Source organism: Geospiza fortis, unplaced genomic scaffold, assembly GCF_000277835.1.
Source record: "Geospiza fortis unplaced genomic scaffold, GeoFor_1.0 scaffold88, whole genome shotgun sequence".
In the NCBI taxonomy this organism is placed as follows: Eukaryota; Metazoa; Chordata; class Aves; order Passeriformes; family Thraupidae; genus Geospiza; species Geospiza fortis.
The window spans coordinates 906,990-919,825 of record NW_005054434.1 but is presented as its reverse complement, the minus strand read 5'-3'; the positions used below and the strand labels follow the sequence as shown (position 1 = coordinate 919,825).

General features: G+C 42.1%; 1 protein-coding gene across 1 annotated transcript in view; it reads right to left on the bottom strand.

Annotated features, from left to right (window-relative positions):
- Nucleotides 1-5,555: 5,555 nt before the first annotated feature.
- Nucleotides 5,556-12,836, bottom strand: part of PARP1 (poly(ADP-ribose) polymerase 1) — a 27,635-nt gene continuing 20,354 nt past the window's right edge. Inside the window, exons 15-22 of the mRNA XM_005427016.2 lie at nt 11,951-12,115; nt 11,345-11,473; nt 10,546-10,644; nt 9,842-9,994; nt 9,440-9,567; nt 9,012-9,073; nt 7,828-7,942; nt 5,556-6,394 (exon numbers count right to left, since the gene is read on the bottom strand). Of these exons, the coding sequence (XP_005427073.1) occupies nt 6,313-6,394; nt 7,828-7,942; nt 9,012-9,073; nt 9,440-9,567; nt 9,842-9,994; nt 10,546-10,644; nt 11,345-11,473; nt 11,951-12,115 (933 nt within the window). The 3' untranslated portion in view covers nt 5,556-6,312. The remainder of the gene's footprint in view (nt 6,395-7,827; nt 7,943-9,011; nt 9,074-9,439; nt 9,568-9,841; nt 9,995-10,545; nt 10,645-11,344; nt 11,474-11,950; nt 12,116-12,836) is intronic.

Sequence of the window (12,836 nt, the reverse complement as noted above, 5' to 3'; positions counted from 1 at the left end):
GGAGCCCGGCGGGACCAGAGGGCTGTCGTCAAGGAGTCAGAGTGGACATTACTCTGCTTCCAGCCTTGTTTCAATTCCCTGCCACTGGCCGGGGCGCCTTTCACTAGAGAGACCACTCAGAGCCCCCACCAAACTGGCTTTGAACGGCTCCAGGGCTGGGCTAGCCAGAGCTGCTCTGGGTAACCTGTTCCAGTGTTTCAGCACGCCCCCAATAAAGATTTGGTTCCTAATATCTAACGTAATTTCCCCCCTTTCAGTTTGTACCCATATCTCCTTGTCCTATCGCTACTAGAGTCCCTCTCTGGCTTCCTTACAGCTCCCCTTCAGATACTGGAAGGTCGTCATGAGGTCTCCACACAAACTTCTCCAGGCCTGAAGAGCCCCAGCTTTCTCAGCCTGTTGTCACAGGGCAGGTGCTCCAGTCCTCTTATCACTGCCATGATAAGTCCTCTGGACTTGCTCCAACAGTTCCCTGTCATTCTTATGATGTGGGATGAGGGGAATGGGTGACTGGCAGTTCAGGATGGGGGGAAAAGGGGGTGGAGGTGTTGGCTGTCACAAAGGGTCACCCCAAAGAAGCCGTGCTAGCTTTGAGTCTTTAGACAATCCCGTTACATTATATCCATCCTCCTTCACTGAGAAATTACTTTTGCTAAACTGTGCCTATTTTCCTTGTCACTTTTCATAAAGGACTGCAGAGGTGACGCTCCAGGAGGAGTAAGGATCACACCAATCCTGGCCCAGCCAGCCCTGGCCCTGCTGTCACGGTCCATGGCACTCCGCCCAAGAGGTGGCTGAAATGCTCACCCAGCCCAAGGCCTGAAGGTCAAGGTCTCACTTGCTCTCACCCAGTGCCAGGGAAAGCCAACAAACCCCAGAAGTGGGTGGCTGTTGCCTAACAAGCTCCTTGTCTTGGCCTGCCCTCTACCATCTCACCCCTGAAAGCTTTCTTCAAGCAGCAGTGGGGTTTTTTGTGTAGTTTTCTTAGATCTCTGCACCACAGTGAATTCTAAAGCTTCTGCAGCAAGAAACACAAGCGTGGAAATACCACCATGAACCACAAGCACCTTAACTGCTCATGGACCAGATTCTCTACATAGGTTTGGCTTTGAGTATCTACTGCTATTATACCAACCAAAATCCCTTTTTTTAAAGATATAAAAATAAATACGAAAATGCAAATTGAGCCTCAAAATAAATAAACAGTATATCTTAGTCAAGGCTAAGAAGTCTGTGTCACATGTTAAACATATTAAGAGCACAGTGGTGTAATCCAAAATGGATGTCATGCATGGTTGTATGCAGCTCTTTGAAACCATCTAGGTGAAAGTAAAGGTCCTGCACAATACAGAAAATGTGCTTCTTGGGACATGGAATAGAATATAATTTGTGTTCTTAATTTGCTAATGAACTCAGATAACTAGGCCCTCTAGCAGGTTGAGAGGGGCAGGATATAGGTCATGTTATTAAACAATTTTAATACATAAATAAATAAAATAAATGCTGCCCTTGTGCTCAAGGGGAAAAAAAGCCAGTTTTTAAGCAAAGAAACAAACTGAGTGGAATTCTTTAGAAATTCCCCCCAGGGCTTTCTATGTACATTGTAGCAGAGCTAAAAAAAGAAAAAAAATGGAAAAAAAAAGGAAAAAGAAAATACAAAGCCCAGCTTGCATTTCTAGCCCCCTTTTCAGGTCATTTTGAAAGGTTGTTTAAACAGCCTTCCTGTTCCTTAGCCCCCAAAGGGCCTAAGACACTTCAGTCAGAGCTTTCCATACTGCTCAGCTCCAAAGAAAGCTGCTACAGTAGACAGCTGCAAAGCACTGTCGGCACAAAACTAAAGTAACTACTAACAAAACACAACTAAATAACAATCTGTGGTATTCCAAACACCAACCCTCTCAAACATTAAATCCTGCACAATTTTCCCCTTTTAATAAAACACTTCCACCACCCAAAAGGCCTGACATGGACCAGACCTTCCAGGCTCGGTTAAACAAGGTGTTAATGACACCAATATTTCTCTGTATTTCAGCTGTGCTCCCCTTGTTCCAAGGGCTGTATGGCAGTGCTCAGCTACGACTGGAGACACTGAGACTTCCACATGATCACCAGCGAGGTTTTTACTGCTGGGCTTTGTAAACCTTGTCATCAGGTCTGGCTGTGCTGAAAGCAGCATTGCCCAGAGCCACCCCTGTGCTACAGCTTTCCCTGAGCAAGGGCTTTGCAAGGGAGGGGTGAAAAGTGCTCTACAACACAATCACATTTCACAACAGTCCTCAAGAGTGTGAATTTCCACAAGGGAAAAAGGAATCAAACTCTGTGCCTTTCAGAGAGTCTTTGTAGACTGCAACAAAACCAGATTAAAAAGGTGAGATTTTCCTCCTCCCCAAAAGTCTCCTGCCAATCAACTCACAAATTAACAGGTGTGAAGGCAGAATTCCGCTCCCAACAGCACAATGATGATTATTCCTTCATTTCATTCCAACAGCTGCACTTGGAAAATATTTAACAGAAGCCATTACCATTCACTGTGTTGAAAGGGTAACAATCAACCGTGTATTATGGTTCCTGGATAAAGAACCTTTTACATCTTGGCCTTTGATGCAGTATCTCCACGTTCTGGTTTTTCGTTTGTCCTGTGCTCGCTGTTTCCAAGTCACGCAAACACGACCCCATTTACAAAGCCCCAGCCAGGGCCATTTGCCAGTGCGCACACAAACACAAAATGTTTTCCAGTGCATCCTTTTACCACTCTGGCAAATTTGCAGTTTGCACTTGGGTGACGTGGAAATGACACCACTCTTCTGACAGGCAGGGTGACTGAAAACACAACCTGCCCGAGGTGCTGCTGACTCACCTGCTGGCACAGCAGGGGGAGGTCCCTGAACGGCTGCACCGCTGCCATTCGCTCTTGCCAGGGTCACCTTAGGCAACTCTCCTAATGGTGGGTGCTGAAACGCTGCAGAGAGCACTGCCCTGCTGCCACTGCTGCTCAGCTGCTGCAGCTGACAGTGAGACATGGGTTACACCACCTGCTGACCAATGCACTCAGAGCCCTGTCAGCACAGAGCAGGTAGTGCTGCGTCCAGGGGACAGCTACGCTGTCATTTTCTCATCTCCCTTAGGCACGGCCTGGCAGCAGAAAGAAAAGCACAGACTGGCAGAAGTGAGTGCTCTTTAGTCACTGAAGCACCTTCTTGTGAAGTCTGAGTCCTGCTGCATTAATCACATACTTTTTAACGAGGGGGTGGAGGAAGCAGTAGTTTCCCCTTCGAGTTGTTAGGAAGTCATTCCTTCTTCTCACCTTGCCTGTCCCTGTATATCTCACTTCTGCAGAAGTGATCTGAAAGGCTCACAACAGGCCCACATGCTACCTTCACACCTGAACAAATTAAAATCATCACAGCAATTCATCTTAGCTGGGACCTACATTTGCATTTCTTCTCACAGGTGCCACTTCATCTCCAAAATGACCATTTTTGGAGAAGCAGCCTGGCATTAATTTTAAAGTGAAAGCACACACAAGCTCTTGTTCAAATGCATGTACTCCACAACAGTGGAAATTATTTCTATGGGCATAACAGGAGTATGAGTATCATGGACTAAGTTAGGGGCCTCAACACATACATAAAAGCAATTCAGGCAAAACACTAAGTGGGATATAAATTGGCTGCAATAACATTCAGCAGACAATTATGTCATTATGTCCCCAGAATTCACAGAGTGAGGTCTGTAACAGTCTCCCAGAAAGCAAGCTGAACTAGAGACTTCAGTAGTTACAAACACTTCAGGCTTCATTTAAGAACAGGAATACAATTATTTATGGCATTGACAAAGTTTCATGTGTCCAGAGGTCTTTTTCATATAGAAATTACTTGCTTTGGGGTCCCCCCCCCCTTTCCTCCAATTAGAAACTGAAGGGGGGCAGGGGTAGAATATCATTGTTTTAAGGCTGAAGTACCAGTATCCCTAACTTGTGCTTTATTTTTTTTTTTCCTCAGACATTTTTACCTGCATGAACTCAGGCAAGTCACAAAGAATTTGCACTGACTGCCAATCAGTAAGCTAGGCTGGCTTCCTTCAATTAACTGCACGGACTATCTTAGTGTCTGTGAGCTGTTGTACAACAGAGCCTGCAGCCGTGCTAAATAAAGATAAAATAGTTAAATATTTATAAATTACTGCTTTTGGTAGTTTAACATTTAGATCAGAAGCCATTCCTCAACATGTCTCCCCTGAAAAAAAAAGCCCAGGATGTCATGGGATCTAATGTCTTGAAAACTCGTTCCTTTCAAGTGCTTTTGACAGAAATGGGACTGCCTGTTCATCCAGCTCTGCTCTGTGCTGGTAGTGCCACAGCAGGGCTTTCAGTGACTGTCACCACGCTGTCCCTGCCAGCCTGGCCCTGGGGACAGGCTGCTCATCCACCGGGTCTGGCGGATCTGCTCTGCTCCCACAGGCTGGCAGCAGCAGCAGCAGTGCCTGGACTGACATCAGGCTTCACTGCAGGACAGGGCTCTCCCACAGTCCCCAAAGGGCACCTGCTGCCTCTTCAGCAAGTCCTGTAGCTTTTCCTGTTGTATTTGTGCACTTAGGGACAGCTTGGGATGTACTTCCTTGTGCTGCAATTATAACTGAGCACTAGGTACACAGCACAAAGCACTCCTTGTGCTGCTGGGGTTGGAGCAACAGGGAACGTTCAGCTCTGAGGGAGCATCAAAAGGAGCTGCCTTCGACTCCTGGTCCCAAACTGAACTGTAAACTGTTTTTTTAAGAGGGGGAAAAATGATCTCTCTTATAACTAAATTGAACAAGTTCTCATGTTCTCTTTCAGAGACTGACAAGATCATACTAAAGACACTTACCAAAAGGGTTTTTTGGAAGGAAAACAATGATTAGCCACTGGTTAAGCTATTTAAGAGGCAGAAGACAGACTACTCTCTTCACTTCCTCTCAAAATCCATTATCACCAACCTCAATCAATTTTTTCTGTTGAGCTGTCCTCAAGCCATACAACTTACCCAGTCCTTCTACATTTCCTTCTCTCCCTGAAAGCAGCTTTATTTTTCATCTATCACTCTTCATCCTCTTCTCATTCAGGAGTCCTGGGAAGACCTGCACCATTAGCACCCACTTTGGCTTTAACTCCTTTTACAAAAGGCCCTGGGACACAGCAACATTTTAGGAAATAGATCTGGTGTTTCCACACAGGTTACTAAAGACTGAAGCCACAACTGTCAGAATGAGCTTGAACTGTCCCTGTCTTGGGAATTAGCCATCACTTTCTCTAATGCCTCAGAGAAATCAGTAATTTCTGAAGAGAACGATCTGATGTTGCTGTATGGTTAAGTGCTCCCATATTGCTCAATGACTAAAAGTGAGAAGTAACAAACATCATGAAACATTGAAATGATCATGTTTTGAGACAGGCATTTCAAGACCACCGACAGAGTAGCAACAGACCTCACTCCAGGCCTTGATGAACGAAGCTTGAGCCCCAACTCAACTTACAGCTTTGTTAGGACATGAGTCTACAACAACCAACTTACATCATGTTGAAGGTAGGTATTTAAAGGAGGTTTATTGGGGCTAATACTAAATTCAAACAGCCACAAGCTCATTTTCCATGTTTACCACACCAACTGTTGACAGATGAAGTCTCAGCGGAAAGTCCAAATTTTAATTTCACCATAACTTCCTGAAACATGACTACAGATTTCAATATTTGGCATTCGATCCTCACGAGAGATACCATGTTTAAGAACATTCTACCAAATACATTTAAATTATGACTCAAACCCAAAACAATTTGGAAGTTTTGAAACATAAAACTGTTAGTATGAAATTAGCTTTTATTTTTCCACCTCAAAATAAATGCACATTTATCATTTAGTCACGTGAAAACTGAAAAAGAGTATCTTAAACAAGGGGGAACCTTAACAGAGCAAGTACCACAAACATGCTCAAGTTCCTTCTCCTGCTTTTGCCCAGCTCTGTTTGGCTAAGAACACCAGAATAATTTCCTTTTTTCTTTCTTGTCAGTTTGGTCAATTAAAAGAAACACTTAAAGCACCAGAATTAGAAGTGGTATAAAACAAAACCAGGTACTCGTTCTCATCAGAATTCAGGTCCGTGTATTGCCACACTTTTTATAGAAAACTTTCACTAAGTGTCGTACTAAATAGGATTTAGTAATTTCTTCTGCAGTTTAGCTCTTGATATCTTGGTAAGAGAAGTCAATGCATAAGCATGTCAGAAGTCAACGCTATAGTGTAACTACAGTACAACTCTAACAGGGCTTCTAAATACTGTTCACCAGAGTGATGTCTTATAGTTGAATTTCAGTTTCAACAGGTACTTCAGATTTACCTGAGCAACATCATACACAATATATCTGGGAAGAAGGTTAAGGAATAATTACAGTAGTTGATATTAATGACACAGAAAAACCTCAAAACACAGTGAACTTCACCTTTGAACTTATGTTACCATACAGATGACTGTGTGATTAACCAATTCTAAGAGCTCAAACCACAAAGCTTTAAATCTGACTTTTCCATCAATCTGAAAAAATGTTTTATACAATAGTTAGGAACAAGCAATTAAGTTCTGTGAAGAATAGTGCAGCATGAATCCTGAGTGACAGGCAGGTGAACTGACTTAGATACAGGGCTGTGGCTCCTGAAAATTATTTTTTGTCAGAGTAACACACATCTCTCTTGATATCTAGGCAGAAGAGTCATATAGCTTAAATGAGAGCTACAGATTCAGACCCAGCATGTACAATTGTAATTGCAGTTCTATGGCTACCTTCCAGCACAGTCATTAATGCCTTCTTAATTTCCCACTAAAAAACGTAAACTGGAATCACAGACAAGAGCTCTACAATGATTGTCAGTGTTTGCACATTCTTATTTTTCCAGAGACAGTCCCAGCTCATCTATTTGTTTTACAATGTTTTAGGCCTCAAACTTACCTCTAATCCCAAAGTGTAAAACAAAATAAATACACATCATGTTATCTCAACTAGCTAATATCAACTGTATTACAGCTCATCATCTGACAGATAATCTATTTAAGAAAACTCAAGATAAAACCAGTATTGCCATGAGTTGTGTTGCCCAGACTCCTTGGGGGAGGAAAACAGCTCACCAAGGCCAAAGATAGTTTCTACAAACCCAAAGTTTGCATTACTGGGTTACTGCTTCACTGGCAGTGAAGAGAGCCAGCTGGACCTTAGACATTACTGATTTGCATTCTTCTGGATTTAAAACAATAATTGATTTGAAGGCACTTCTGCCTGGAAAGAGACTTAATGGCTACATCTCTGCTGGGCATTTGGGGCATACCTCAACACTTGCAGAGGTCTGGGGAACACAAAAGATGTGCTGAGAGAGTGCAAGAGCACAGAGCTGGCTCCCCCACCTCCTCCTGGCCAAGCTGGCATAGCACAGCACATGAGGGAGAAACCAGACTGGAGTGATGAGGAACCACAGGCTGCATTCTCGTCCCCTTGTCTGGCACATCTCTGGGCAAGACACTACAGCAGTTTTGCCTGACCACTTCAATAACTTTTGTTCCTGTTGGGGAACAGCTATTGGAATGTGTATTGTTTCCTTTTTTTTTTCGAGAATGACAATTTAAGTGCAGCCACTGTAAAAATCATCCCCCTTGCAGAAGAGATTGTCTGCAAATACTCCCCAGAGCAGATCTAAACAAAACCAAACCAAACACATTGAGGCAAAACTCCTAAGTGGCCTTAGTGAGGTCCTGCAAATGCAGTGACGCTCAAACACCATGTGCAGCCAATGTAACAGCAAAGGATACTCATTATACAGAAGACAGGTATCATTAATTCCTGTGGAGATCCCATTCCCTAAGGGAACCTCTACACCACCAAGGGTGGTCGTGGCTGTGGGATCAGGAGCAGTTTTGCCCAAACCTAGAAAGGAAAAACAACATTATTTCAAATCTAGGAGACAAATACAGACTTTGCACATAAAGGAAATGGTCCAGGCCAGCCAAATACGACTTCACATATAGTTTCAAATCAAGTGTAGAAGGATCTTCAACAGAACATGAAAAATACTGTTTGTTTATTCAATTCAGCATCACCATATTTATAGTTGTACTCTGCTACATTAAAAATGAGAATTTTAGACTTTCAACTGTTAATTGTCTAATCTGTATGATCAAAGCTAAACCAGAACAGATTTGCAGCTCTCATCTCCTAACTCCATTAATGAAAACATGCACATTGCAGCATTTTCAGACAAGTACAACAAACCAATTCTTATTCTCTGAATTAAAATTTTCAATATAAATCTGATTTGACATCCATAAGAACATGAGTAGTATGTATAGAAAAAGGTGCAAAATCGCCTTTTATTCTCTTTTAGGCAACTTATTTTTTAAGCCTCTCAAAATGAATAGTTTAAGATAAGCCACTCATTACTGAAGATCCTTTTCTTCAATCTCCCATCTTGGTACAGAAGACAGTCATGATTACCATCTCTTTTGCTTGAGTTAGACAGCTGAGTCTTTTCTCTCATCTTCTTTTTCAATATATAACACTTTTTGCAGATAAAAGTGTAATGAGAGCAGTTGTTCCATCTGAACTTTTATTCCTAGCTTCTCCCTTCTGTCCAAGCTTCTAAGCCACTTTAAAAGCTAAACAATGACTCTTCTGATCTATTCATCTCTCTTCTAAAATACACACTATTGTTATGATGAAAGCAAGTAAGAAGATGGAGAATGTACTTTATATTTTCTCCAGTGTAACATCAAATAGAAGTTTCCTCCTGAATTTCAGCACCTTCAGTCTTAACACTCAGAGTGTATTAACTTGCATCTTAAAACACCCCATACACATCCTGATGGAACTAAAGTGCAACATTATGCAACTTCTTAAAGGAAGTACAGCTAAGAAGTGACTATAGCTCTCTTTGCTAAGCACCACAACCAAGTCTGCCATTGATTACAGATTACTAATGACAACTACTAATGCTTACCTTTGACACTGTGTTTTCCCTTGGGCAATTTTGTGATGTGGGAAGCATTCTTTAGTTCGTACCTGGACAGCACAAAGAACACACAATAGCACTTTACATTCATCCTAAACTATCTTAGGGGAAAAAAAAATCACAAATTTTTCAGGCTTTAGTTTATGATGAGTTAATGTAAAGTTAATCTAAATTCTAGCTTTCTGGAACTCAAACTTTCTTTGTCTTGGTTACTAATTTTAATGATGTTAGCATTTTGTACAAGATTCTGCTAGATCTGAAACAACAGCTCTTATTTGAAGAAAAAACAGATCTTGTTTTTGAAGAAAAAACACATGCTTCTTCTTCACATTGAAGAGAAGGCTTGCAATCTTAGCATCACCTTCCATGAGGATGTATTAAGCACATTTGGCAAATACTCTTTGTAAGTTACGTACATATTTCCAAGGGCGACTTCTCCCAGCAGTACTAAACCTATGGGATCGGCTTGAGATGTGTGACAGTAGTTTGCACTCTTGGACACCATGTCTGCAAAATAGATGCCCTTCCCAAACATGTAGCCAGTCTGCAAGAAGGAAATAAAGAAATAAATGAATAAAATTGGGGTGATAAAATAACCCAAAAGCAGCACTGAATCCACCTGGCTGGGCTCCCAGGAGAGCAACTCAAGCTCTTGTGGACACCAATGCGCAACCCACTCGGGGGACATGATGTTGTCTAAACGGTGGCAGATAACACAGGGCCCTCCCCACACAGAAATTCCCTTCTTTAGGCCGTCCCTGTCTGTGGCCATGTCTGGGCAGAGGGATGCAGGCAGCCAGAGAAGCTGTTTCACCCACCACAGGAGCTTCAGGCGGAGCTATCCGCAGGCCCTGCGAGAGGATGCCAGCGAAGTTGGTGGTGCGGGAGCCGTGCCACAGCAGCTGGCGGTTGTGGAGCTGCCTGAAGGGCTTGTAGCGCTGGCTCTCCCCCTCTCGCTCAATCCTGAAGATCTTCAGTTCACAAGAGGATAGGAGGAAAAGAAGAACCAAGAAAAGAAACCATTAACTTCATGCGACTTGTCAGAGGGGAGAAGACAAAAATCACCCGATCTGCAAAGTACATTGATCTGCTAGGGAAATTGATCAGGATGGGTTTTGGTGTTTGTAATTGGCTGTGTCAGGCTAGCAAAAAAGAGGCAGCAGCAATCATGCAGTACTTGTTATTGATTACTTCTCCACCTTTTCTTCTGCATTTTCATGAGGCTCTATTTTTCTGAAAAAATCATTCAATGAAATAAGGTTCAATTTCAGATGATTACTCCTCCACCTTCCCTTTGAGGCAAATTAAATTAAAATAAAAACACCAAAGCAAAAACACCTCATTAGATTCATCTCTGCCTAGACTTTTGCTATTCTAATTAAAAGAAAATGTTCTATCAAATCATCCCTGCAACAGAGGAAACTGAGTAAGCTACTCAAAAATATAAGGCAATTGCAAATAAGCAAGTCAACCTAGGAGAGTCCATCTTCCCAAAGATAAACCCCACTATTGCCCAGCTTACATCCACAACTTTGAGGTCATATGCATTGTGTGTTGCAGCATGAGTGTTCTTCACATATTGTTTGATAATCTTGGCTTCTTCTGAATCTTTGTCAACAACCTGCAAAGAGGCAAATGAGAAGTTTCCTCAGCACACAAACTGGCAGCCATCTTATAACATGACAACATCCACCCTATGCTTGCAACTGCATCCTTTAAACCTCCTCAACCATTTAAGTGGAAATACTTTCCTAGCTAGAGAAGATGCACAAATATACAGACAGCCACAGAATGTCTGAGACAATGCTGGAAATTGAGATGATTTTCAATTCCACTCAAAGAAGGGTCAGCCAAGGACTGAGTCCAGTCCAGCTTTCAACACCTCCAAGAAGAGTGTCTCCATGGCCTCTCCGGGCAACCTTTTCCAGTGTTTGACCACTGTCAGAGCAAACAAATTAAAAAAATCAAAACATCAACAACAGAAGCTTTTTCTTTTGTTTAAACACAAATTCCTCTATTTCAGTTTGTGCCCACTGCCTCTTGTCACTGGAAACCACTGAGGAAAGCCTGCCTCTGTCCTCTTTTCCTTCTTTCTCCCATCACCTATACCTAGATATTGATACAATATCCCTTGAGCTTTCTTTTCTCCAGGTCAGAACAGCTCAGCTCTTTCTGCATCACTTTGAACACATGCTCCAGTTCCTTAACCCACCTCAGTTCCATAGATCTGTCCAGTTACAGTTTGGGTGATTTATTTTACTCCAAACTAACAGGACATCAGCTTGTATTCACAGCCACTCATTGCCTTTTATTTCCTTTACCTTAATATCTGTTTTAAGTTTTTCATAGTTGATGTCAATTGGGTCTTTATCTCCATCTTCATTTCCACCTCTGAGAAGGCTGTAAGCAACCTCAATATCAAGCAAGTTGTCCAACATCTGCACTTTAGCCTGAAGAATTGGAACAGGTCATGTCACGTAATTTAGGCCTTTGACATGTTCAGAATAAGTCTGGGATATTCCAAATTAAAAAAGTGTCTGACAATGACTGGCCACATGGTGCCATCTAATAACAAAACACTGTCTTTAAATATATGTACACCCCCAAATATATTAAAATATACACACATATATACACATAACATCTCTATCTTCTAATACCTTATGCATATAGTATTTACACAGACACATGCACGTAAACAAGAAGATATTCTGAAGAAAAACAAGTTCAAACTCATGAAAGCATGAGGTTAAACTTGTTTTTCTTCAGATTATCTTTTGGCTTGTGAGGTTTTAATGCTTACTTTAATCTCTGCTTTTATGAGGTTAAGTAAGTGTTAAACCTCACATATTCTCTGTGTTAGATGTCTGACATCAAGACCCGTTTCCTGCAACCAACATTTGCAAAAAACAGTTTCTAGTCAATACCTGAATGTATTCCAAGTTATTTAGGAGAGGAGGCTTCTTCATCCCAAAGTCATGAGGAATCAGTGTATAGAAGCGGTTGGAGAGGTCCAAAATCTGGGATTCTGAACCACTGTCAGAAACTGCCTGGACAAGACAACAAGCACCAAAGAAAATTACTGAGTAAGACTAAGTCTCCATAGCAATAAAAACACACAAGATACTTAGAGACTAACACACGAGCAGCAATGCAAATTGTGCTTATGCTTTAGTCTCACAGGACTCAAAAGAGCAATTCTATTTAAGTGTCTTGCATGCAGCAAGCCACAGTATTTGCACAGAAATACATAGAATTATGTATGAGAAAAATTCAATGGGGATTATGTTTCTGGAGGGCAAAATAAAGTCTTCAGGACATTTAAGTGGTGCATATCCTTGTCAAGGGTCTGGTCTATTCTATCAGCTGAAGAAATTCCTGTATCTGTGCTTTGCCAAAGAGTCTGTGACAAAAAGCCATGGGTTATGCTGGTACATTTTTGCAATCTGTAAAGGCAATACTGCAAAGTGATTCTGGAATGGTTCAGATCACAATGTGTAAAACGTTATCAAACCAGACCCTTTCCTGTGTCAACCTTTATTCTCATCCTCTGACAGACTTTTTTGGGGTGGAAACACCAGCTCACTACTAGATCAAGGCACCAGCTTCATTCGCTCAGCTGCCAATTGTGTTTGGCATGGCCTAAAGTTTGTGCTACAAAACTGCTGAAGACACAAGTACCGCCCACACCGGTACAACAGTGAAGAGAACTAACTGGTTACCCATGGAAGCCACATCCTCTTCCCCAGAGAGAGAGAAAGCACAGCTCAGCATTCACCCCACTGAGCCCTGAACAACTTCTGAACTCCCTTT